The sequence below is a fragment of the Oncorhynchus tshawytscha genome, linkage group LG13 (assembly GCF_018296145.1).
Source record: "Oncorhynchus tshawytscha isolate Ot180627B linkage group LG13, Otsh_v2.0, whole genome shotgun sequence".
Lineage (NCBI taxonomy): Eukaryota > Metazoa > Chordata > Actinopteri > Salmoniformes > Salmonidae > Oncorhynchus > Oncorhynchus tshawytscha.
The window spans coordinates 41,239,904-41,266,827 of record NC_056441.1 but is presented as its reverse complement, the minus strand read 5'-3'; the positions used below and the strand labels follow the sequence as shown (position 1 = coordinate 41,266,827).

The following is a 26,924-nucleotide window of genomic DNA, read 5'->3' as shown; positions in this document are numbered from 1 at the left end:
TTTTATTGCGTTATGCTTTTAATATATTGTCCAGTATAAAATGTAGGATAGGAACAGAAGTTATAATTGCTTCTTATATAGACCAGAAACTCTCAATCTTCTCTGGTAACCATCAGTGAGGGCACTCCAGAGCGGATAGATACGATTTTATTTGAATATCAAATTTGTCACATGCGCCGAATACATCAGGTGTAGGTAGACCTTAGTGAAATGCTTATTTACAAGCCCCTAACCAACAATGTAGTTTTAAGAAAATACCTGAGGAAAATTAAGAGATAGGAAAAACAAATTCCTCATCTGCTTGTAATAATTTTTTACAGATTCTTTTTACAGCCTTCTACGGACACTGGAAGAATGCCGGTCCTCATATTTTTGGGTCCTTCGTGAATCATGCTGTAACAAAGGTGGCCAAGTTCTGTAGAGAGGCTTTGGTTTTATTTGGCTTTCAGTACCCAGTCAAGGGCTTAGGATAGCACTAAGACCAATAACCTTCAAAGCTCTAAACGGGAGTGAAAATCTCCCAGCCCTTGTTAAGACTTCTATCCCACATCATCTCAATGCAACCCAGACACTTTAATTAGGCTAAAGACTTTCTAGGTGGGGCCTCGATCCTACAAACTCTTAGTTAACAGCTATGTTGGCTGCTTTTTCTTCACTCTGTGGTCCAACTAATCCCAAACCATCTCAATTTCAATGTTGAAAATAGTAAAAATAAAAACCCTTGAATGAGTAGGTGTGTCCAAACTTTTGACAGGTACTGTACATGCATATCAGTGCAGAGAACCACCTACCATTGCCCAGGCACTGAAATTAATATAGATTTAACTTCACATGGGGGCAATTCATAATAAACTCAGACAAAAACAGATTTTCCATTAAAACAAAAGTTTATTCTCTGTAATTTTATTATAATAAGACACTTCTCTGCTTGTACATTGCTCCCTTGAACTTAAAAAATGGCAACATTTGTTTGTGGGAATGTAAGTTGGGGTAGACAAAAACGTTGATATATACACATGTATATATTGGTATGTTACGGTTCCATTAATAAACCATAAATTATAGAACAGCTTTAACCACTCCAGGTACCTTGGTAATGCTGTAAATATAGTACAATCTTTGAGGTTTTCAAGAATACACTATCGTTTTCTTTAAACATGGATACATACAATATGAGCACATCAATAGTAAGAGAGAGTTAAGGAAGGATGCAGGGCTCATAAGCCTGTGTTAAGTGTTTGGCTACCAATGTTTTTTTTTCCACAGGCAAGGCAAGCTGCACCCATGGATGTGGTAATGCTGAGTAGAAGTCAGTGGAAAATAAAATGTACCCACTTCATTTTTGCCTGCCTTGGTGTATGGCAAAAATGGCATTATACCCAAGTAACTGATTATGTACTTAATTTGGATAAACATATACTTGAATGTATATACATAAATGTATAAGAAAGAACTGTAGAATTGTCTTAATATAGTTCTTAAAACTAAGTGTGGGCAAACAAGGCAAAAGCGTTTGCCATCCACATGACCCCCCCCCCAAAGTTATTATATAGACACCAGAAAAAGCATGCGCACACTCAAATGCCCTACTCAAAACATCCCAAAACTAATCTTAAAATGGTGGCTGTCAGTAAACAAACAAACCCCAACTTACAAGCAGTGAAAAATGTATGCAGATAAATAAAATAAAAAGTTATAATTTTATCCATTTCAACTTGGATGCTGCCCCCATCAAATTTTCAAAACCAGCTGTAAGCCATTTTGTGAATCAGTCAGTCTACATCAAAAGTTCTAAACCCATGTATTCCCTGTAACACTCTTGGAGAATAGTATTATACCTTGCAAATGTATTTGGACATTTGGGAAATCAGTGGTGTGACAACACATCACCCTGGCCCTTTTCCACCATAGTCCAAGATTCAGTTCAATTGAGCCATATAGTTGCCACCGAGGTTTTGGAAACGTTGTCTTGAAATAATGTACACTTTGAAAATACTTCCTCAATATGGAGCTCTTGCCAGCCCGACTTTTGTTACAGGGGTCTCTTCTACAGCACAGTGCAGTTGTATTTGAGTAGAGCGCCTTCCTACATTGAGTAGGACAGCATGAATATGGTAGTACAATACTCTGATGGCCAAACTTAGCACTCTGGAACCAGAGTACAACACCTGCTGCATCATGTAACAAACTTGTTCAATAAAAATACACCAACCAGTTCTTTATACTATAGGAGTGGATTCATTTATCAATTGAAAAAAAAAAAAAAAAGTCAAACGGTAAAATAAAATAAGAGAATATAACTTTATATTTCTTTCTCACAACATGACTTGCATTTTCAGTGAACAAATGTTTCCCTGACCAGAAGTTTCATGTGAAAGTATCTTGAGAAAAAAAATTACCTCCACAGAAAATGTATTTGTTTTATTTTTTTTATATAAAGCATTCAAGCTATTAATTCAGTGTTCTTAGGGTAAACAAACTTGATGAACAGGAGAGAATCTTACTTCAGCAAAACGTCCTTTTTTGCAGTGTATATAAGAGGGCTCTCCAACCCTGTTCCTTGAGCACTACTAGAATTTCACACCAACCCTAATCTAGCACACACATTTCTCAGAATTAGCTAGTTGATAAACTGAACCAGGTTAGTTACAACTGGGCTTGGAGCGAAAAACTACAGGAGGGTAGCTCTCCAGGAATAAGGTTGAGACCCCTGGTATAGAACGTCTGCAGCTTGTGAGAAGAGAATGCTACGTTGAGAGAACCTTTTATCTAACAGGAACAAAAGAGCAACAGAAAGTAAATAAGAGCAGGTCAACAATAACAAAATCACACCGTCTAGTTCTGAACAAGCAGCAAAGACATTGATATTAGAGACAAAAATCAATATGAGGAGAGTGTGGATGGGTGAGCAGTAGTACTTCAGCTGGCCTGTTGTGGCTGTCACAGTAATTAAAGAGATGTACTTGTTCGTCGGGAGATCAAAAACTCAGAGGGAGGTGGGGGGAATTGTATAAAAAGTTATTTTAAAGACCTGCTTTGCAGAAGAAAAATACACACCCCTAACTTTTGAAGGGGGGGGGGCTGAAACAAAACTGACAAGAGGCAAAGAGGGGAAACAAAACAAAGATAATTATTTTGTATAAATCTATGGTACAATTGTTCTCGTTAAAATAAGAACCTGCACCCCCCCCCACCCCACGTGGGAACATATAATGTAGATAACTGCCCTACAGAATACCACCCCATTCCAAAGCGTGGTAGAAATATACACAGGTACATAAATATAAAAATCTGCCTTCTCCTGGTTAGCCAATTTATCCAACATGTTTATCATGACATGTTTAACATATCATACTGCATACACACAAACTACTACGCGTGATTGTGTATGTCTGTTATATGTCATATTGTGCTTGTAAATGCAAACACGTGTTGTTTTTGTATGTTTTCCGTCAAAAGGTGTGTGTTCAAAACGAACAAGCGTGTCTGCTGATCCTAAATCGGGGTAGAATTCTGAAGGGTGGTGGGGGGTACAACTGAAAAGGGGGGAGCAGAGTGACACTTTACAATAACGGACGGGAGATAGAAGATGGATGAAGAGCGAAAGAAGCCTAACGTGTGTGTACACTGTCTCCATAACTATGTATTGAACAATAATGTGCTAATATGTTAAGGGACGAGAACAGAGAGGCTGAAGGAACGACAGACAAAGGGATAAATAACAGTGGGGCGGGGTGGATGCATTTGAAATGTTTCCAGATCTTCACTTCCTGTTTTTGGGGGAGGGCCAGTTTCCACGGCGCTCACCGCGTTGGCCCCCTCCATTTCCGGCTCCACCACCACTGGGCGGGCCCCGTGGGCCTCTTCCTTCTCTTCCTCCAGCGTTGACCCTCCTGTTTTGTCGCTCCATCCCGGGACGCTGGCTGGAGAAGCTTCTCTTGTTTGCAGCCTGCTCTTTCGCCGTCATCTCTCGCTCTCCGACCACTCCTCCTCCCCCGCCTCCACCACCACCTCTTCCGGGTGGGTGATGATGGTGATGGGAGGAATAGGACTTCCCTCCTCCTCCCTCCCTCTCCCGGAACTCGGTGAAGTCACTGCTCTCGGAGGCGGTCTCCCACTCCTCATTGGCCTGATCGGAGTTCTGGTTGGAGAAATCAGGGGATTTGGCACCCCCTGCTGGGTTGTGGTGATGCTGAGAGTGGGCCTGGCCGGAGATGCCCTGGTTGTAGTGGTGGTGGTGGTGACTGTTTGCACTTCCAAGATGGCCACCGGTACTGTTGTTGGTAGCCGTAGTAGCATTGGGGTTAGCATTGGGGGCATCGCATGTTGTGGGAGCCACGTTGGGAGTGCCGTCAGTGACATCCTGAACATAACTCTGTCCGGGCGAGGAGGGTCGTCCTCCTCCGATGACCCCGACTCCTCCGTTGATGCGAGCGGCGTTCTCTCGCTCCTTCAGCCGCCGGAAGCGCGGTGGCTTATCCTGTTGATGCTGGGAGCGCCCGTGGCGACGGCGTCTCGGGGGGCGCTCAAAGCCATCACGCGGGACACGAGGGAAGCCACGCCCATCCAGCCCAGAGAGAGGGAGTGGAAGGGGCCCGCTGGAGTTGGTAGTGGGGTTAGCCATGGATTGCTGGATCCCAACTCCTCCGTTCTCTGTGGAGCTCTGTGGGGCTGGAGTAGGTGTAGCGGGGATAGACAGTGGAGGGGTTGCTCCTCCCTGATTCTGAGCTTGGCTTCCGTCCGTTGCCTTCTCCTTCTTCTCCCCACTGGTTCCACGACCCGTGTCTTTGGGTGCGGCCGACTGCATTGGGGCCTGATGCTTGCGGACCGAGGCTGAAGACTTGGAGGCCCAGCCGTGAGGGTCGGCCCTAGATCCTGACCTGTGACCTCCAGCCATTCCTCCTCCTCCTCCACCACCACTTTTATAGATAGAACCTCCTCCCCCGCCGCCACCTCCCCCGCCACCTCCCCCCCTGCCCCTCCTGGAGGGCACACCCCTGGGGGTGAACACCCGGGTATGGGAGCCTCTGGGTGGGGCGAAGCCGCTACTGGTAACGTTATCTGTGCCGCTGCCGTTCTTGGTGCTGGACTTGCGATCTTCTTTGTCCGACTGGGCTAGGTCGCTGGCGGCACTCTCGCTGCCCGTCTCAGACCCCCTCTGCCTCCTCCTCTTTGGGACCTCCTCATATTCAGAACCCTCGCTGCGTGTCTCGCTCTGATTACGGGCGCGCCCCGGGTTGACCTGCGACCCCCCTCGGCCTCGCCTTCCCCCCGATGCCTCGTCGTAGCCTCCGCCGGATCGGTAGTCTCGGCTACTCCTGATGCCCACTGCCCTGCCACGGCTAACGCTGCCACCCCCGGCCATGCCCGTGTAGGTGCCTCTGTAACCCCGGCCGCGCCCGTAGAACTCGCCACCTCGCCCGACTCTGCTGCCACGGGCCGAGACGCTGTGGTAGGACGCACCACCGCCCCTCTCAAAGGAACGCTCTCTGTCCCGCCTGTTAGAGGGGTGGCCGGAGTACCCTGATGAGGTGGTGGGATTGAGCCCATTTTTGGGCCCCTTACCCACTCCTCCTCGTTCGTTTGCTGTTCGATCCTTCCCTCCGTTTCTGGGTTTAGGACCTGTCTGAACCGGCACTTCTTTACCAGACACTGCAGCGAAGCTCTGTGGGCCGGAGGATCCTTCCTGCTTGACTGATGAATGGCCTCCATCTTGTCTTTCATCTTTGTCTTTTCCGAAACCTCCACTGGTCTTTTCTCCTCCCTCGCCCTCCCCTCCTCCCTCTCTCTTCAGCACAGGCCTCTTGATAGGCCCCGCCCTCTTGTTGGTGTTTCCACCTCCCGATTGGCCACCGGCGGGTTTGTTGTGGTCAGACGCTGTTGGGTGATTGGAAGAATCCTCCCCTCCGCGGGAATTTCCACCCATTGCTCTCCTGTTGTGTGAAGAGGGGCCCCCTGCATTGCTGCTGCCTGGCCTTGGCCCCCACTGGGTCTCAGTCTTGTGTTCCCTACCGCCTCGCTCCCTCTGGTTGGGCTTGGGGTCACGGTGGTGGTGCTGCTCCTGGCCCTGCCTCTGCTGCTGGGACTGAGGATGGGACTGCTGAGATGTCACAGAGGACTGAGAGTGGCTGTGGCCAGGGCCAATCTTATCCTGCTTCATTTCTCTGCCGCTTCCTGTTTCATGTCTCTGCCCGGTTCCTGTGTCGGCCTCACGCTGAGGTGGAAGGTGATGCAGGACCGCCTTTCCACTGCTGTCCTCCCTGGATGAGGAAGAGGAGGATGAGCAGGAGGAAAGGGACGGCTGTTGGAGCAAGGGGTCACCCTTCTTCAGGGCTTCGCCTCCTCTCTCGCCGCGGCCATTTTCAGACTTGTGGAGATGGAGGGGGAAGTGGGAGGGGGCTTGATTTTGTTGATGACCATGGTGTTGAGGGTGGTGGGAGTTGTTATTCTCCAGGGGGGAGAGGTCAGTGCGCCCGTTGCGGTCGTAGTGGGGGCGGGGGGCCCCCCAGATCTGGCCCTGTTGCTGGCCGCCCTTGTGGCCCTGGCCCTCATCCTGGTGGCTGAAGCCTCCACCACTCCCCCTCTGTTGCTGCTGCTGGTGGGGGGCCATGCGGGAGCCCTGGTCGGGGAAGTTGCTGTAGTTGCCCCGGCCTCCCATGTAGGACTGGTGGTGGTGACTGCCTCCTCCCTGGCCCCCCACCTGAGTGCCCACAGGTGGTGGGGTCTGGTTGGAGGAGCCCGAGCCAGAGTTGGGCTGCTGGATGGGGCCTAGCCCCCCCTCTCGCAAACCACGGACTGGAGGGGTGTCACTCCTAAAATAAAGACCAGAGATTTTATAAAAGACACTTGTGGAAACTGCATCCTGTCCTAACAACACTGACTCAATTCAAATATGTAAAATCTAATGTGATTTCAACTCATACATATGTTCCTATTCAATCAGTATTGTATGATCTGACAATTAATGGGGTACTTCAGGGATTTGGGCAACGGGGACCTTTATCTACTTCCCTAGAGTCAGATGAACTCGTGGATACCATTTTGTGTCTCTTTGTCCAGTATTAATTTAGAGGTAGTTTCGCAAGCACAATGACTGGAAGTCTAACGCTCTAGTTCGCAAGTGACTCTCGGGAAGTAGATTGGTAGTATCCCTTTAAATGATTGTGATTGACATTTGACCCCCCCGAGGTGTTCCCCCCCCGGTCCCGTCTTACCTAGTCCCACTGCCACTGTCCTCTTCCAGAGCCTGCTTCTGTCTCAGAGGGGAACTCAGTCCCCTGCCTTCGCTGCCCGCGGGGAACACCTCGGGCCCCCAGGCCAGTTTGGGGTCCATAGGGGGTGTCCCACGGTGGGGGTGTCCCGGGTGCTGCTGCCTTTCGAAGTTATCCGAACCAGAGCCCCCCGAATCAGAGCGCTCTCGTCCCATCATCCCTGCAACAGAGATGGGTAACGTTAGAAAAGTCACACACAATTATTCAAATTTTGGCTGACAACCTGGTGCTATTTCTTAGAGCATTTTAACTTTATTGCATTACCATAATCTCTATGGGCTAAATCCTACATTTAAATCTGGTTTGCACAAATCTGCCATTGACCTCAATAGAGGATTTACAATGTTTTGTTTCTTCACGAAACTAAGTTCCATGCAAATTCAGATTCAGCTCTATGACAATATGCCTACTCCTTAACCACACTACCATGAGTACCCACCTGCGTGTTGCATGTTGGGCGGATAGTAATCCATGGGCCCTGGAGGGCGACCCTGCATGCTCCCCTGCATCATCCGTGGGTCCATGTAGGGCATCATCATCCAGCGGGGGTCAAAGTTCATCGGCAGGGGGCCGCGGCCCATGGAGCCCTGCGGAGGGTACTGCAGGGGCCCAGACTGCTGCTGCTTGGGACCCTGGGTCTGAGGGGTGGCCCCTGGGCCCTGCTGCTGAGGTGACTGCTGAGGCTGCTGGGGCAGGAGCTGCTGCTGACTCTGTTGGGCTGCTTGGCTGTGCTGCTGCTGCCACTGCTGCTGCTGCTTCATCAGCTGCTCCTGAAGACACCAAGTGGGCGAGATATATTAATAATAAATAAATAAGCCATTTAGGAGACCCTTTATCAAAAGAGGCTTAGTCACACGTGTAGGGCTGGGAGATATATCAAGTTAATTAGATCAATTAGAATGTATGTTTTAGCGCAAAAAAATCCACATGCATGCATCGGGAGAATCAAATTATTTTGTTTGTCGATTTTATGAGCGTTTATGTCCGCTTGGTCTCATCTTATCTCGTCGTTTTGGTCTTCTCTCCTTCGCTTCTTTTGTGCTGAGTGCACTTTCCCACTCAAACACCAAGCCCCTCCCCTGACACTCGCAACAACAAAGATGAAAGATCACTTTTTCCTCTCTGACAACAAGCAGTTTCAACTCACTATTTGCATTTGCGGTTTGGTCCAACAGAATCGGTCATACACTGAAACACATGGAGAAATTTTACTGTAATAGAGGAAAACGTAACCTTATGTCTTAACTCCAAAAAGTGACAAAGAGCAGACCCTACAAAGAGCAGGACCTCCCGACCTCCTCACTACCATCACAGTGCAAGTGGCATCACTACAGATCTTGGTTCGATAACAGGCTGTGTCGCAGCCAGCCGCGACCAGGAGACCCATGAAGCGGCACACAATTGGCCCAGCGTCGTCCATATTAGGGGAGCGTTTGGCTGGCCGGGATGTCCTTGTCCCATCACGCTCTAGCGACACCTGTGGTGGGCCGAGAGCATGCACACTGACACTGTAGCCAGGTGTACAATGTTTCCGCTGACACATTGGTGCGGCTGGCGTCCGGGTTAAGCGAGCATTGTGTCAAGAAGTAGTCTGGCTTGGCGGGGTCGTGTTTAGGAGGACGCATGGCTCTCAAGCTTCGAGTCCGTACGGGAGTTGCAGCGATGGGACAAGAGTAACTACCAATTGAATATCATGAAATTGGGGAGAAAAAACATTTTTTTATACAAATATTAATAATACTAAAAAAATAACTGAAATATCACATATACATAAGTATTCAGACCTTGCTATGAGACTTGAAATTGAGCTCAGGTGCATCCTGTTTCCATTGATCATCCTTGAGATGTTTCTACAACTTGATTGGAGTCCACCTGTGGTAAATTCAATTGATTGGACATTATTTGGAAAGGCACACACCTGTCTATATAAAATCCCACAGTTGGCAGTGCAAGTCAGAGCAAAAACCAAGCCATGAGGTCAAAGGAATTGTCCGTAGAGCTCTGAGAGTGGATTGTGTCAAGGCGCAGATCTGGGGGAAGGGAATAAAACAATCTCTGCAGCATTGAAGGGCCCCAAGAACACAGTGGACTCCATCATTCTTTAATGGAAGAAGTTTGGGACCACCAAGACTCTTCCTAGATTTGGCCACCTGCCCAAACTGAGCAATCGGGTGAGAAGGGCCTTGGTCAAGGAGGAGACCAAGAACCCGATGGTCAATCTGACAGAGCTCTAGAGTTCCTCTGTGGAGACTAGAGAACCTTCCAGAAGAACAACCATCTCTGCAGTACTCCACCAATCAGGCATTCACAGTAGAGATGCCAGACAGAAGCCCCTCAGTAAGAAGAACATGACAGCCCGCTTGGAGTTTGCCAAAAGGCACCTAAAGGACTCTGACCATGAGAAACAAGATTTCTCTGGTCTGATGAAACCAAGATTTAACTCTTTGGCCTGAATGCCAAGTGTCAAATCTGGAGGAAACGAGGCACTGCTCATCACCTGGCCAATACCATCCATATGGTGAAGCATGGTGGTGGCAGCATCATGCTGTGAGGATTTTGTTTCTGCAGCAGGGACTGGGAGACCAGTCAGGATCGAGACAAAGATGAATGGACCAAAGTAGAGAGAGATCCTTGATGTAAACCTGCTCCATAGCACTCAGGACTTCAGACTGGTGTGAAGGTTCACCTTCCAACAGGACAACGACCCTAATTACGCAGCCAAGAGAAAGCAGGAGTGGCTTCAGGAAATGTCTCTGAATGTCCTTGAGTGGCCCAGCCAGGGCACGGAATTGAACCTTATCGAACATCTCTGGAGAGACGTGAAAATAGCTGTGCAGCGACGCTCCCCATCCAATCTCACAGAGCTTGAGAGGATCTGCAGAGAATGGGAGAAACTCCCCAAATGCAGGTGTGCCAAGCTTGTAGCGTCATACCCAAGAAGACTCGAGGCTGTAATCGCTGCCAAAAGGTACTTCAACAATGTACTGAGTCTGAATACTTATGTCAATGTCATATTTTAGTTTGATATTTTTTATAAATTCACACAAACATTTTTGGGGGTTTGTCATTATGGGGTAGTGTGTGTAGATTGATGGGGGGGAAACTATTGCAATCATTTTAGAATAAGGCTGTAACGTGACAAAATGTGGAAAAGGTCAAGGGGTCTGAATACTTTACGAATGCACTGTATATTGCTATTCATTATAATTGAAAAAAAATGGTGTTATGTCAACACTCCTACTCATACTGAATTTGAACACAGATTATTTATAGCGTTTATTGTCAAACTGCAGCCATAAAATGGAGCCACAAAAAGGTAGTGGTAAATTCCTCAAACTGGCACTTTGGGAAGGTTAAGCTAATCTGAAATGCAGTGTCAAGGACAGAACAACTACTCCGGACCGACATTGATTTGGTTTGTATTGATCGGGGGTTATTTTCTGGGACAGTGAATGGAACGGTTTGCTTGCTTTGTAGAATGGAACTTCAACTTGGGATGTGAAAGTGACAATATATACCCCATATACGTCGATTTGACTGGGCTTCATCCCCCCGTGTATGTCTCAGCTCTTGTCTACGTCACATCAAGTTTAGCAGATTTTATTTTATTTGGATTTCTTAGTCCAAATAGTCCTCATTTGGACTCATCTTCGACGAGTCCTTAAACTTTAAAATACAATTTACAAAACAGACATAATACACTGACATATTGACATGTAAAGAAAAAGCATATTTACGAAAGTAAATAAGAGTAATTTTGCTGCACTGAAATCTAACGTGCCATTATCTGAGCAATTAATTAGTCATGTCAACAAATGCAGTGTTAGTAAAATGTATTTTGCAATAAGCATGCGGATTGGCTGTGATCAAATCATTAGTTCCCATGTACTCCCATATTTGTTTACTCACAATACCCTCTATCTTACTGAGTGAAGGGAGTAGACTGATTGGTCGACTAGGGGCAGGCGTAAAGGGTTCGTTGTCTTTCGGGATTGGACACATACATTTGGAAATGGACCCTTTTCCAGTGACCAATTAAATATTTCAGTCGAGCAGCATAGCAAACCAAATGTAGTCCTTAAGATCATTACCCATAAATGTACCTTTGGTAATGACTTCAATAGGTTATTAGACTGACCTGTTGCTGCCTCTGAAAGCGGGGAGGCAGGGACTTCTGGTACTTGGAGAAGCCCTGTCCGGGGAGTGCACTGGCTTGGCGACCTGCTCCTCCTCCCATGCCCTCTACCTTCATTGGGTCTACCACTCCTCCACCACCTCCTCCGCTGCGGACTTGAGCACTACCTAGGATCTCCTCCTTCCCTTCCCCAGGCACCAGGACCTCCAGAGAGGGCTGCTGCAGTTGGGGAGTGGGGGGCTGGGGATACACCTGGGTGTCTGGATGGAGGAAGGGGAGAGAATACAGCAATGATATACCACTGGTTGTTGGAAGAGGTAAGCAGATGTGAACGAGTACAAGTAACATGCTATTAAATTTGAAGGAAGGTACTATTGTGAATTTAAGATGTGATAAATCAACAACTTCAAAGATGCACAACTGTTTGGTGAAATTCATATTAGCCTTTTGTCTATGGCCCAAACATTGAACGTCTTGAACGTGAATGATGCCAATCATGTGCAGCCTAAGATAAGAAACAGCGCATGACTTGTTCATATCATAGTCACATGCATCAGGTAGCCTAGACCATAGGCCTACACGTTTTGTATCACGACTATATAATAACGCCCAACTAACGCTAAACATAGCTTATAGGCCTAGGCCCCCTGAAACACAATTGGAGAGCACATAGCCTAGTCAAACATGTGGTCTTATAGGCCCAGTCATTGCGCAATCGTGTGGGAAAAAAACAAATGTTCTGGCTGGCCACTATTTAAAAGAAGATCCCAGCTTTCTGGTGCTGCTATATTTATTGCTCAACTCTTAAAATTAAGCACATTAATCTGCTTTACAACCGGTGAAGCCGGCAGCGTGAGATTCAAGGGGAAGCAAATTTTCACCATAAAAATGCACCTTTATAATAAAGCATTCCATGCATCTGTAGATTAATTGAAGACAGCCTACTATTCGTAATGTGATGACTAGATTGGATAGTCACAATTTAGGTGAAAAAAACACACAAAAAAAACATGGTCACTGTTCGCAAAAAAAGACGTTCAATGCATGGCTGAGCGCGTGTAGCGTAGAGTAGGCCTAGGTTAACTTCTTGGATATAGGGGGCGCTCTTTTAATTTATGGATAAAAAAACGTGCCCGTTTTAAGCGCAATATTTTGTCACGAAAAGATGCTCGACTATGCATATAATTTCAGGGGTCAGCTTTGGAAAGAAAACACTCTAAGGTTTCCAAAACTGCAAAGATATTATCTGTGAGTGCCACAGAACTCATGCTACAGGCGAAACCAAGATGAAACTTCAACCAGGAAATGGGCAGAATTTGAGGCTCTGTTTTCCATTGTCTCCTTATATGGCTGTGAATGCGCCGGGAATGAGCCTGCCCTTTCTATCGTTTCTCCAAGGTGTCTGCAGCATTGTGACGTATTTGTAGGCATATCATTGGAAGATTGGCCATAAGAGACTACATTTGCCAGGGGTCCGCCCGGTGTCCTTTGTCTAAATTGGTGCGTAATCTTCAACTGGAGGCATTTTCCATTGAGATTCAGAGGAGAACGCACACTTCCACGAATGATATATCATCGAAGAGATATGTGAAAAACACGTTGAGGATTGATTCTAAACAACGTTTACCGTGTTTCAGTCGATATTATGGAGTTAATTTGGAAAAAAGTTCGACGTTTTGATGACTGAATTTTCGTTTTTTTTTTGGTAGGCAAGCGTGACGCACCAAACGGAGTGATTTCTCCTAAACAAATAATCTTTCAGGAAAAACTGAACATTTGCTATCTCACTGAGTCTCCTCATTGAAAACATCCGAAGTTCTTCAAAGGTAAATTATTTATTTGAATGTTTTTCTGGTTTTTGTGAAAATGTTGCCTGCTGATGCTAACGCTAAATGCTACACTAGCTGCGCTAGCTATCAATACTGTTACACAAATGCTTGTTTTGCTATGGTTGAGAAGCATATTTTGAAAATCTGAGATGACAGTGTTGTTAACAAAAGGCTAAGCTTGAGAGCTAGCATATTAATTTAATTTAATTTGCGATTTTCATGAATAGTTAACGTTGTGTTATGCTAATGAGCTGCAGGGATAATTACACTCCTGGATACAGGTTTTTTTCGTAGCTAAACGTGATAAACAAAACAGAGCGATTTGTCCTAAACAAATAATATTTTTGGAAAAACTGAACATTTGCTATCTAACAGAGTCTCCTCATTGAAAACATCTGAAGTTCTTCAAAGGTAAATGATTTTATTTGAATGCTTTTCTTGTTTTTGTGAAAATGTTGCATGCTGAATGCTACTAAATGCTACGCTAGCTATCAATAATCTTACACAAATGCTCGTTTTGCTATGGTTGAAAAGCATATTTTGAAAATCTGAGATGACAGTGTTGTTAACAAAAGGCTAAGCTTGAGAGCTAGCATATTTATTTCATTTCATTTGCGATTTTCATGAATAGTTAACGTTGCGTTATGGTAATGAGCTTGAGGCTGTATTCACGATCCCGGATCCGGGATGGCTAGAATCAAGAGTTAAGATATAGGGGGCAGCATTTTCACTTTTGGATGAATAGCGTGCTCAATTTCAACTTCCTGCTACTCATGCCAAGAATATAAGATATGCATAATATTAGTAGATTTGGATAGAAAACACTCACACAAGTTTCTAAAACTGTTTGAATCATGTCTGTGAGTATAACAGAACTTATGTAGCAGGCAAAACCCCGAGGACAAACAGTTCAGATTTTTATTTTTTTTATTTTTTAGATCTGTCTGTTCAGTGCGTTCTCATTGGGAAACAGTATTTCTTAGGAACTTGTTTTCAGTTCCTACCGCTTCCACTGGATGTCACCAGTCTTTGGAATTTGGTTGAGGTTATTCATTTGTGCAATGAAGAAGTACGGCCATCTACAAACTGCGTAACACTGTTGAGAGTTGCGCAAGACTTGAAAAGTAGCTTGGTTTGTTGTCTTCCTGTATTGAACACAGATAGACCAGTCTTCAATTTTATTAACGTTTAAAAATACCTCAAGTTATATTACAAAAGTAGTTTGAAATGTTTTGGCAAAGTTTACAGGCAACTTTTGAAATATTTTGTAGTGACGTTGCACAATTTGGAAGCGCAAAATAAATTGACATTTTGGATATATATGGATGGTATTAATCGAACAAAAAGGACCAATTGTGATGTTTATGGGAAATATTGGAGTGCCAACAAAAGAAGCTCGTCAAAGGTAAGGCATGTTTTATATTTTATTTCTTTGTTTTGTGTAGCGCCTGCAGGGTTGAAATATGCTACCATCTGTTTAATGTTGTGCTATCATCAGATAATAGCTTCTTATGCTTTCGCCGAAAAGCCTTTTTAAAACCTGACCTGTTGGCTGGATTCACAACGAGCGTAGCTTTAATTTAGTATCTTACATGTGTGATTTAATGAAAGTTTGATTTTTATATAACTTATTTGAATTTTCCGCACTGCATTTTCCCTGGCTTTTGGCAGAGTGGGACGCATACCATAAGAAGTTAATAGGCTATATCAGATTTCTTCTCTCTTTGCACTGAAAAATGTTGGCCTTTATTAACACATTTGATGCTATTCTACTACACTTTATATGAATGGTACATTAGCATAATATTTTTTAACATGACAAATTACAAGGTAGCCTACTTTGCTGACACTTACAAACAGATCAATAACAACTTTGTCCATAGGTTGGTGCCAATAAGACAGGCAATACTATTCTTCTCTCAATTAAGTTGATCATTTTGATAACTAAAAGACAGATTACATCAATAACCATTTACTTTCCGACATTGTATTTTGAAACATTGCGATATGACTGGCTGGGCCTTTACTTTCGATGGCAGTCGCAACTCAACAATCATGTACTTGGCATTTGCCGCATTGCCTTTCCTTATGACTGTAGGCAATGAGATTTAAAACAATCCACAAATTATTTTTGAGGAAGAAGCTAATGATCCTCTGTGGCCAAATCATTAGTAGCCAATTTTGAATGATTTGATTTATTTCTGTCAGTGGTATAAGGTGCTCAAGTAGAAGTACTCAAATGATTGTCTTGCCTGGTTCACCAACTACTTCTCTGATAGAGTTCAGTGTGTCAAATCGGAGGGCCTGTTGTCCGGGCCTCTGGTTGTCTCTATGGGGGTGCCACAGGGTTCAATTCTTGGGCCGACTCTCTTCTCTATATTCATCAATGATGTCGCTCTTGCTGCTGGTGAGTCTCTGATCCACCTCTACGCAGATGACACCATTCTGTATACTTCAGGCCCATCTTTGGACACTGTGTTAACCCCCCAGACGAGCTTCAATGCCATACAACTCTCCTTCCGTGGCCTCCAAATGCTCTTAAATACAAGTAAAACTAAATGCATGCTTTTCAACCGACCACTGCCTGCACCTGCCCGTCCAGCATCACTACTCTGCACGGTTCGGACTTAGAATATGTGGACAACTACCTAGGTGTCTGGTTAGATTGTAAACTCTCCTTCCAGACTCACATCAAACATCTCCAATCTCCAAATCTAGAACTGGCTTCCTATTTCGCAACAAAGCATCCTTCACTCATGCTGCCAAACATACCCTCATAAAACCAACCCTCCTACCGATCCTCGACTTCAGCGATGTCATTTACAAAATAGCCTCCAATACCCTACTCAATAAATTGGATTCAGTCTATCACAGTGCCATCCGTTTTGTCACCAAAGCCCCATATACTACCCACCACTGCGACCTGTACGCTCTCGTTGGCTGGCCCTCGCTTCATACTCGTCGCCAAACCCACTGGCTCCAGGTCATCTACAAGACCCTGCTTTGTAAAGTCCCCCCTTAGCTTGCTGGTCACCACAGCAGCACCCACCTGTAGCACGTGCTCCAGCAGGTATATCTCTCTGGTCACCCCAAAAAAACAATTCCTCATTTGGCCGCCTCTCCTTCCAGTTCTCTGCTGCCAATGACTGGAACGAACTACAAAAATCTCTGAAACTGGAAACACTTATCACTCTCATTAGCTTTAAGCACCAGCTGTCAGAGCAGCTCACAGATTACGCACCTGTACATAGCCCACCTATAATTTAGCCCAAACAACTACCTCTCTCCCCTACTGTATTTATTTATTTTGCTCCTTTGCACCCCATTATTTCTATTTCTACTTTGCACATTCTTCCACTGCAAATCTACCATTCCAGTGTTTTACTTTCTATATTGTATTTACTTCGCCACCATGGCCTTTATTTTTGCCTTTACCCCCCTTATCTTACCTCATTTGCACACATTGTATATAGACTTATTTTTCTACTGTATTATTGACTGTATGTTTGTTTTACTCCATGTGTAACTCTGTGTTGTTGTATGTGTCGAACTGCTTTGCTTTATCTTGGCCAGGTCGCAATTGTAAATGAGAACTTGTTCTCAACTTGCCTACCTGGTTAAATAAAGAATAAATAAAAAATAAAAATAAATACTACTTAAGTCGTTTTTTGGGGTATCTATGCTTTACCATTTATAATTTATGACAACTTTTACTTCACTATGCTCTTAAAGAAAATGTTCTTTATTCCATACATTTTCCCTGACACCCAAAAGTACGTGTTACATTTTGAATGCTTAGCAGGACATGAAAATGGTCCAATTCACACACTTATCAAGAGAACATCCCTGGTCATCCCTACTGCCTCTGATCTGGCGGACTCATTAAACACACATGCTTAATTTGTAATGATGTCTGAGTACTGGAGTGTGCTCCTGGCTATTGGTAAATAAATAAAACAAGAAAATTATGTCTGGTTTGCTTAATATCAGGAATGATAAATTATTCGTACTTTTACTTTTGATACTTAAGTAGATTTTTGTAATTACATTGACTTTCGACATTTAAATAATTAAAACCAAATACTTGGAATTTTACTGTGTGACTCACTTTAACCAGAGTAATTTTCGATTAAGATATCTACGTGAAGACCAGTTTGTGAATGAGAGACTGATGAAGTGTATGCAGCCTGCGCAAGAAACAGAGCAGAGCGCGTGTATTTCATGAGACTTTTTTCAAATCATCATTAGTCGCATCATGTAGCCTTAGTACGTATAAACAAATTTAAAAACATGTAGTGTAACGTTTGAATCACAACTAAAGTTACATAAATAACTCTAAATGAAGCATATAGGAGGTCCTGTTTCTTTGTTAACCACTCAACACAGAATAACCGCATGTGCGCACTTCTTCAGAAATCATTGTGAAAATATGTGTTCTATTTATTCAGCTATGTTCAAATCAATTTTCTTACTATAAAATAATGCCACAGGAATTATGAGCAAATTTTGTCTGCTAAATGAACTAGCGTAGATCAGGGCCTAGCATAAGAACGACTCAGAATATGCTATTATGTTCTTCTGAAAGAGGCTAGATTTTTATTCTTATCATGTTTCTTTAGACCTGTTTAAAATAAGTAATGGATTTATTGTGATGGTGTAGGCTACATTAAATTAATTTATTAGACTTTAAAATGCAGATGTTCCAAAAGCTCCGTATCATTGGCTTGTAGGCTATGCATGGAAGCCAAGAGATAAACATGTTTAGGTTAATCAACGGTCAATTACCGTGAGGCCGGCAGTTATTTGCAATGGCAATCACCGGCTGACAAAATGTAATGACCGCCACAGCCCAAGTCAAAACTCACCAGTAATGGAGTCATAGCTGCTGTTGCTATTGGCCCTCTGTCTGTCGGTGGGACTGGGCCCTGGCACTAGGTCCCTGGTCAAAGCCTGGGCAGCCAGGACAGCAAGGGGGGGCTCGTCATGGTCCACGCAGGGAGAAGGGGGCTGGCTGATGTTAGGGGAGGAGGCCGAGGCCGATAGGGAAGGGCTGGGGCTTCCGGCCGTGGCGGAGTTGCCGTCCAGACTGGGGGGCTTGGAGCCTCCGCTGCTCCCACCACCACCCTGCTGCTGGGCCTTCTCATCCAGCCTCTTCAGCTTCTCAGCGCAGGCCGCACGCCGCTCTTCCTCCATCCTTCGCTCTTCCTCCTCGCGGCGCCGGCGGGCACGTTCAACGGCGGCTGAGATCTCCGAGGAGGACTGCTTCCTGCGCTGGCGCCACGTCTCGTCCTCGTCTTCACCAGGGGGCAGAGCTAGCAGACTAGCTGTCTGAGGCGGAGGAGTGGGTCCTCCGGGGACGGGGGAAGTAGCCTGCTGCTGTTGAAGCTGTGGGGAGGGGGCGGGCTTCCCGGGGGCAAGGGAGGCAGAGACAGTTCCGGGGGCTACCACCGGGCCGGACTGATTAGGAGAGTTGCGGTCCTGGGAGAGGAGAAAATGGAATGAGGGCACACACACACACACACGACCACAATCTTGGCTGTATTATGAAAATAAAACTTCCCTGGTATGATGGTATGAATAACTCTAATTAATAACTGAACCGCAAAAAAGTGTGTGAAAATGCTGTGCGGATATATACTGAGTATACAAAACATTAGGAACACCTCCCTAATATTGAATTGCATTCCCCTTGGCCTTCAGAACACTGAATTTGTAGGTGCATGGACTCTATAAGGTATTGAAAGCCTACCACAGGGATGCTGGCCCTTGTTGACGCCGATGCTTGTGTCATGTTGGCCAGATGTCCTTTCGGACGTGGACCATTCTTGATAAACATGGGAAACTGTTGAGCATGAAAAACCCAGCACTGTTGCCATTCTTGACACACTCAAACTAGTGCACCTGGCACCTACTACCATACTCAGCTCAAAGGCACTTTACTATGTTTTCCCATTCACCCTCTGAATGGCACACATACACAATCCATGTCTCAAGGCTTAAAAATAAATTTTTAACCCGTCGCCTCCCTTTCATCTACACAGATTGAAGTGGATTTAACAAGAGACATCAATAAACGATCATAGCTTTCACCTGGATTCACTTGTCGGTCTCATGGAAAGAGCAGGTGTTCTTAATGTTTTGTATACTCAGTGTATATACGAGGCCCTCTCTCTCTCCCCAGGTAGGCAGATACCTGTCGGTAGTAGGAGTAAGGCCCCTGTCCCTGGTGGAGGAGAGGCCCAGGTGGGGGGGAGGGCTGCTCCCGGGGGCCACCCAGTCCAGGCCTACGCCCCTGTAGTGTACAGGCAGTCACAGGTTACAGTTAGCCATTACGTTAATATCCACATCCTCAAAGCAATTGTGCTTTTTACTATGAAATAGTCACTGTTCACTTGCATATTATCCCTGAGCTGCCTCTGAACGTCTACTAGACTAGCCGTACCTGGAAGGTGGCGGGGGCAATTTGGCCCCCCCAGCCGCTGTTGCACCCCTCCTCAGCCCATCCTGGCTTGCTTGAGGGGGGTGGAGAGCAGTCGTGGTCGGCATTGGAGGGAGGGGTGCAGCTGGTGTCCCTGTCCCCTCCACTGTCAGAGGCTCGGGAGCGCTGGACCACCTGAAGGGGACCTTCTTGAGACCTCTGTATCTCCCTGGGGAAGGAAATAACAATCCCACATGCAACAACTCATTTCATGAATTCGTTATTTTCTGTCTCCGTCATTTATTAATTCAGAAACCATTGATTGCGAGCAGAGAACAGTACAAAAAGTTTGAAAAGGTCAAATTGTATTTCCCACACACTGTCGTTCTGTTTTGTTGGGCAGCTACTGTGGGACATACCGTGGGCCGTTCTTGCTCTCGCTTCTTTCCCTCCTCTCGGGTCTCTCGTTCCTCTCCTCATCTTCTTCTCCTTCATCGTCGCTGAACTTTAACTTGGCTGAGTAGTCGATCTCCTCATGTGCCCCTGTTTGACAGACCAAACGGTTCAGAGTAGAAGCACAATGGAACGCATTTGTACCGCTGACATCCACCACCATTTTTAGGGGGTAGATCAGCTTTAATATTGCAGATAGATTGTGGCTTCTATCAATGTCATTTTCTGCATAATTTCCAATCCCCCATATATATTTATTCATTTCCCCTAATACGACCACCCCTCCCCTAATTGGAGTAAACTAACGGACAACAATACTTATTACAATGCTTATACATACTATATACATTTTACGTACACAGTATATTTTACACAAGTTATTATTTAAAAAAAATTATAATAATTGTTCCAACCTTCAGCTACCCTCAACTAGTGCTGGGCGATATATATCATGTGACGATAGACGTTTTTCTATCGTTTCATATTATGCTCTAAAGTTTATTTCTTTGTGTCACAAATCACACTCTTTACAACAATATTTTTCGTCAATTGGACATGTGTGGAAGGAAATTTCCAACACAAACAAACATGGAGGAGAGTGAACATGACACAGAGCACGGAGCTCGTACCTAAAAGAGGGGCTACTTCGGTCGCATGGACATAGTTTGGGTATGAAGTCTAACACGGACCAGAAAACCACCCTCTACATAATAATGCAGCAGGCCGGTCCCGATAACAGGCTCAAACACCACTAACCTCTTTTACCAACTACGCAAGAATCATGTGAAACAGTACGGAGAGTGTACAGATGAGACCAAAAAAGTTGTTTGCAGCACTTTGGTTGTTTTCATATAATGCTAAAGTTAATTCAAGCTTGAAGGAGTGTTTTGTTTACTCGTTATATTTTATATTTATTTGTGAGCCTTATTTTGCTGCTATAGTTTAAACTGGAAAGTATTTCATGTTTACATTTGTTATTTTATAAACCGATATTGGTTAGGCCTGTATTAATTTGTTTGCTGCTACAATGCAAACAGTTCTACTATGTTTGGTTTGGATATTTTAGACCATATTCACATTTTAGGCCTATTTATTTTGATTGCAACTATAGTTGAAGTGTTTTCTATTTACCTTTGCAGATGTTATACATTAATATTTTGTTACATGCTTAATTGAAAATTTGCACAAAGGTTCTCAGTAAAAGGAGAAATAAAATATGAGTAAGTACCTTGATTTGTTGAGTATAATTCAAAATACAGTAAGAAATAGGCCTTTACATTTTATATAAACTATTTATTCATTTAATTAACAGAAAATGTGCTAAATAGTGATGTATCGTTATATGAAATTACCTATTTCGGGATATGAGATTTGTCATATCGCCCAGCCCTACCCTTCAACCCCACCCATCTATCTCTGAAAACCATCTAGTTTTGATTTCTAATTGCCAGATATTTTTAAACTGTGCTGTTTCACAAAAGTTCTGAACCTTTATTCTCATAGCTTCTACAGAATAATTATATTATTGATCGATTGACTTTTACTTTTCAAATCCCCCAGCAGGGCAATTTGCAAAATTAAATCCAGGTAAATGTTGCAATTCTTCAGCAATTCCTGAACCTGTGACCAAAAACAAGCTACATAAAGGCAGTACCAAAAGTGATCTAATGATTCCATCTCTTTGCAGATAAATCTGCAGAGCACGGATGGTTTTGTCCCCCATATAGATGAAATTCTACCAACAGAATGTTGTCTACTAATTTAAATTGAAAAACTACATTTTGAAACCAGTGTCGTTTTATGTATCACTTCATAAACCATGTGCCATGGAATCGGTACATCGAAAATCTCTTCCCAACTACTTTGCAACCTGTATGGCACAGCTGTAAAAATGTTGGTCCTTATCACAATTTATTTTATGAATGCAGGGCTGACAGAAAAGTTCCTTACCTTCGTCCCCTTCCACATGCCTCCATTTTTGTGGTAATGCTGCAATCAGTTGGTTGTAATATTGAATAGAGCAGACATGTCCATATATTTTTTTATTAACTGCATGTGTGACATAGGACTGGTGGAGTTATATAATTTACAAAGATAACTTAAAAAACTTTCTAATAAAATAAAAAAAATCTATTAGTATATTTGAGTTTAACCGTAACATTTGTTCGATCTTTTCTGGTGGATTAAAGTGAAATTGCAATCAGATTTCTATTTTTAGTCAAACATATCTGTTTGGGCTTCTTGAGGTCAACTTGCAGTCTTACAAATTATTTGTAATTAGGTTCCGGCCCCTCCAACCATCCTCTCAAGAAAAAAATAGTCCCGTCTGAAACTAGTTGATGATCCCTGCTTTAGCGAGGTCCACCAATGCTTTAATATTTAATAATTTCTGGATGGATTATTTAATAATCCATCCACCTGACAGGTGTGGCATATCAAAAAACTGATTAAACAGCATGACCACTAAAACAGGTGCACCTTGTGCCGTTATGGTATGGGTAGACATAAGCTACCGACAACAAACAGAAGTTCAATTTATCGATGGCAATTTGAATGTACAGAGATACCGTGACAAGATTCTGAGGCCATTGTCTTGACAATAATCCACCACCATCACCTCATGGTTCAGCAAGATAATGCATGGCCCCATGACACAAGGATCTGTACACAATTCCTGGAAGCTGAAAATGTCCCAGTTCTTCCATGACCTGCATACTCACCAGACATGTCACCCATTGACCATGTTTGGGATGCTCTTAATTAAAATGCACAACAGTGTGTTCCAGTTCGTGCCAATATCCAGCAACTTCGCACAGTCATTGAAGAGGAGTGGGACAACATTCCACAGGCCACAATTAGATGTCACATTGCATGAGGCAAATAGTGGTCACACCAGATACTGACTGGTTCTGATCCATACCCCTACCGTTTTTAAAGGTATCTGTGACCAACAGATGTGTATCTGTATTCCCAGTCATGTGGAATCCATAGATTAGGGCCTAATTAATTAATTTCAATTGATTGATTTTCTTATATGAATTTTGTAATAGTTGCATGTTGCATTTATATTTAAACTGGGATATGACCGTTAAGAGTTGATCGGGGTGATTTTTTTCACAAATAGACAGGTACTGTCCTTTCCATGTTGCCAACTTTCTATAAAAAAGTATTGTAGTGAGATCATTACTTGCATTCGGGATATGAATACTGAGTATGTCAACCTCAACAAATGATCATTTTATTGGTAAACTACACAGTAATGTAAAAGTTGTATTTTTTAGCGATCCAATACGTAATATGGTACTTATCATAGTTCTGTTGTAATCCAGAGAGGATAGAATAATGATCTATATTCTCTATGAGGCTGAGCAGGGATCCAGATTGCGGATTTAAAACAAAACATGAATCGTCAGCATACAATGACACCCACAGAGGGTATCAGATGTATCCCCACTTGGATAAACCTGGTAGGTCTCCCCTCCTCACAGCACTACTGGATCCATGAGATGCAGTCAAATGTGATGCCCACTTTGTTTCTCCATGTATTAGCAAACTCCCGCTATATTAGAATAAATTCGGGTTGAAAAAGAATGAAAGCGGAATAGTAACCCTTGGGGCTGGCTTCCTTGTGGTGGGTGGGGGTCATGCTCAATTGGCTTATTTTGCTAAACAGAAGAAAAAAACGTTTTCTTTGCGATTAATGGTGGAGAAATAAAAAGCTGTGTCACAATGTGTAATTTTCAAACATTATATTATTAAATCATAATGCTTTCATAAAGTGCTATCCAGTCATAATTTTCCCATCTTGTTTAAGGAATGTTCTCATATCAATTGAACAGTGTACCCATATTCTTCATGTGATGATTGTTAAACTTGCCACTGCTCTCGGAGCAGTGTAATCAATAAATATAAGTGTTCATGAGTCCTGACATCTCCCCCCTCTTTCTCCCTCTCACCTGCCCAGCCCTCGTCTCCATCCTGGTGGTCCAGTTCGTCTAGCTCCTTCAGGTCATCCTGCTTCAGGATGGAGGGTCGCTTCACCATCTCTCCTCCCCCACCACGGGGACCGCCCTGGGGACGCCCACGACCGTCATGACCCTGCTGGCGAAACCTGGGAGGTGCCTCACCAGGTGGAGGGTACCCATAGGGCCCCTGGGGGCCGTACGGAGGCGGGAAGGGCAGGTAGGGAGGGTACATCTGAGAGACAGAAAGAGAGATACACAAAAGCATTGGTGCAAAAAAGCAGAGATTGACAATAGACTGCTGCTACACTGGTGGCTAACAGGCTGAGAGCCCATCTGGTTGTACCTGTAACAGTGTGATGTTCTAACACCTTAATATACAATGGGAAACGTCGCTAACGAGATACCCACTGATGTACAGAAACACTTAATTAAAATGACAGTATTGTCAAGACTTCGTTCCAAAACCAACAGAGCAAAAAAAACAATGGAAACACATTGAAGTCCAGTTTTTTATTTGGTATATAAAACGTTATACGACAAAGTGCTTTTAAAGTAATCACACACGCTTTATATTCACAACAAGCCAGTTTGATGGAAATGGCTGCCGGTAAAGTGTGCATATATTTTGTGTGAATATTAACTTCTCTAGGATAGGGGGCAACATTCTGAATTTTGGATGAAAAGCATGCCCAAATTAAACTGCCTGCTACTCATGCCCAGAAGCTAAGATATGCATATTATTAGTAGATTTGGATAGAAAACACTCTGAATCATGTCTGTGAATATAACATAACTTATTTGGCAGGCGAAACCCCGAGGACAAACCATTCAGATTATTTTTTTGAGATCACCCTCATTTCAATGAATTTTTATTGGGAATACAGATTTTTAAGGGACCTTCTTGCAGTTCCTATCGCTTCCACTGGATGTCAACAGTCTTTAGAAATTGGTTGAGGTTTTTCCTTTGAGAAATGAAGAAGTAGCCATGTTCAGAATGAAGCTCGAGGGAAGTGTACTCTTTGTTAGAGGCGCATGACCTGAAAGCCAGCTACACTTTGTTTTCCTCCGGTATTGAACACAGATCATCCCATCTTCAATTTTATTGATTATTTACGCAAAAAAAATACCTAAAGTTGTATTACAAAAGTAGTTTGAAATGTTTGGACAAAGCTTACAGATAACTTTTGTAGTCATTTAGCACGAGTTGGAACCGGTGTTTTTCTGGATCAAACGCTCCAAATAAATGGACATTTTGGATATATAGCGATGGAATTAATCGAACAAAAGGACCATTTGTGACATTTATGGGACATATTGGAGTGCCAACAGAACTGTTTGTTTTCTTGGGTGCTATCCTCAGATAATAGCATTGTTTGCTTTCGCCGTAAAGCATTTTTTGAAATCTGACACGTTGGCTGGATTCACAACAAGTGTAGCTTTAATTTGGTATCAACAAGTGTAGCTTTAATTTGGTATATTGAATGTGTGATTTCATGGAAGATTAATTTTTATAGTAATTTATTTGAATTTGGCGCTCTGCATTTTCACTGGATGTTGGCCAGTTGGGTAATATATCCCAGAGAGGTTAAGAACAGGTGTTGCCGCTTGAAAATCTTTTACAAATGGACGAAAAACTAGCTACTGAGATAACAGTGCCCTCAAAGTATTCATACCCCTTGAATTATTCCACATTGTTGTCTTATAGCCTGAATTTTAAAAAATGATAAAATGTGTTTTTCCCCCCTCGCAACCATCTACACACAATACCCTATATAGCGAGGAAAAAATGAAATTTTTGCAAATTTAATGAAAATAAATACAGAATTATCTAATTTACATAAGTATTCCTACCCCCGAGTCATAACATGTTGGCAACATTTACAGCTTTGAGTATTCTAGGTAAGTCTCTACGTGCTTGGCACACCTGGATTGTACAATATTTGCACATTATTCCTAAAAAGAATATTCATGATCTGTCAAGTTGGTTATTCATCATCGCTGGGCAGCTATTTTCAAGTCTTGCAATATATTGCATGTCGATTTAAGTCAAAATTGTAACTAGGCCCTCTGGAAAATTCACTGTCATCTTGGTAAGAAACGGTGCATATTTGGCCTTGTGCTTTAGGTTATTGTCCAGATGAAAAGTGAATTTGTCTCCCAGTGTCTGTTGGAAAGCAGACTGAACCAGGTTTTCCTTTAGGATTTTGCCTTTGTTTAGCTCTATTCAGTTTCTTTTTATCCTCCCAAAAAATCCCTAGTCCTTGCCAATGACAAGCATACATATAACATGATGCAGCCACCGCCATGCTTGTAAATATGATGAGTGGTATTTAGTGATGTTGTATTCAAGACATGAAGTTAATTTCTTTGCCACGTTTTGCAGTTTTACTTAAGTGCCTTTGCAAACAGGCTTTCACCTTGTCAGCTCGGGGGATTGTAAGGTTCCAATCTTGCAACCTTACAGTTAACTAGTACAACGCTCTAACCAGCGTTGTAAACCTCTCATTGCACTCCAGGAGGAGCCTGCCTGTTACGTGAATGCAGTAGAAGCAAAGGTAAATTGCTAGCTAGCATTAAACTTATCTTATAAAAAACAATCAATCATAATCACTAGTTAACTACACATGGTTGATGATATTACTAGGTATATATCGTGTCCTGCATTGCATATAATCGATGTAACGCTGGGGGATGATTTAACAAAAGTGCATTTGCGGAAAAAAGCACAATCGTTGGACTGTACCTAACCATAAACACCAATGCCTTTCTTAAAATCAATACACAGAAGTATATTTTTAAACCTGCATATTTAGCTAAAAGAAGTCCAGGTTAGCAGGCAATATTAACCAGGTG

General features: G+C 43.4%; 1 protein-coding gene across 3 annotated transcripts in view; it reads right to left on the bottom strand.

Annotated features, from left to right (window-relative positions):
- Positions 1 to 868: 868 nt before the first annotated feature.
- The window catches only part of LOC112264964 (protein PRRC2A-like), a 53,549-nt gene continuing 27,493 nt past the window's right edge, over positions 869 to 26,924 (bottom strand). For 2 of the 3 annotated variants that reach the window (XM_042295738.1, XM_024441901.2), the window contains exons 8-16: positions 24,063 to 24,303; positions 20,073 to 20,196; positions 19,678 to 19,882; positions 19,429 to 19,527; positions 18,101 to 18,713; positions 11,410 to 11,666; positions 7,711 to 8,041; positions 7,215 to 7,431; positions 869 to 6,812 (exon numbers count right to left, since the gene is read on the bottom strand). In XM_042295738.1, the coding sequence (XP_042151672.1) occupies positions 3,764 to 6,812; positions 7,215 to 7,431; positions 7,711 to 8,041; positions 11,410 to 11,666; positions 18,101 to 18,713; positions 19,429 to 19,527; positions 19,678 to 19,882; positions 20,073 to 20,196; positions 24,063 to 24,303 (5,136 nt within the window). In that variant the 3' untranslated portion in view covers positions 869 to 3,763. The remainder of the gene's footprint in view (positions 6,813 to 7,214; positions 7,432 to 7,710; positions 8,042 to 11,409; positions 11,667 to 18,100; positions 18,714 to 19,428; positions 19,528 to 19,677; positions 19,883 to 20,072; positions 20,197 to 24,062; positions 24,304 to 26,924) is intronic. The other variant, XM_042295739.1, reaches the window with a different exon arrangement.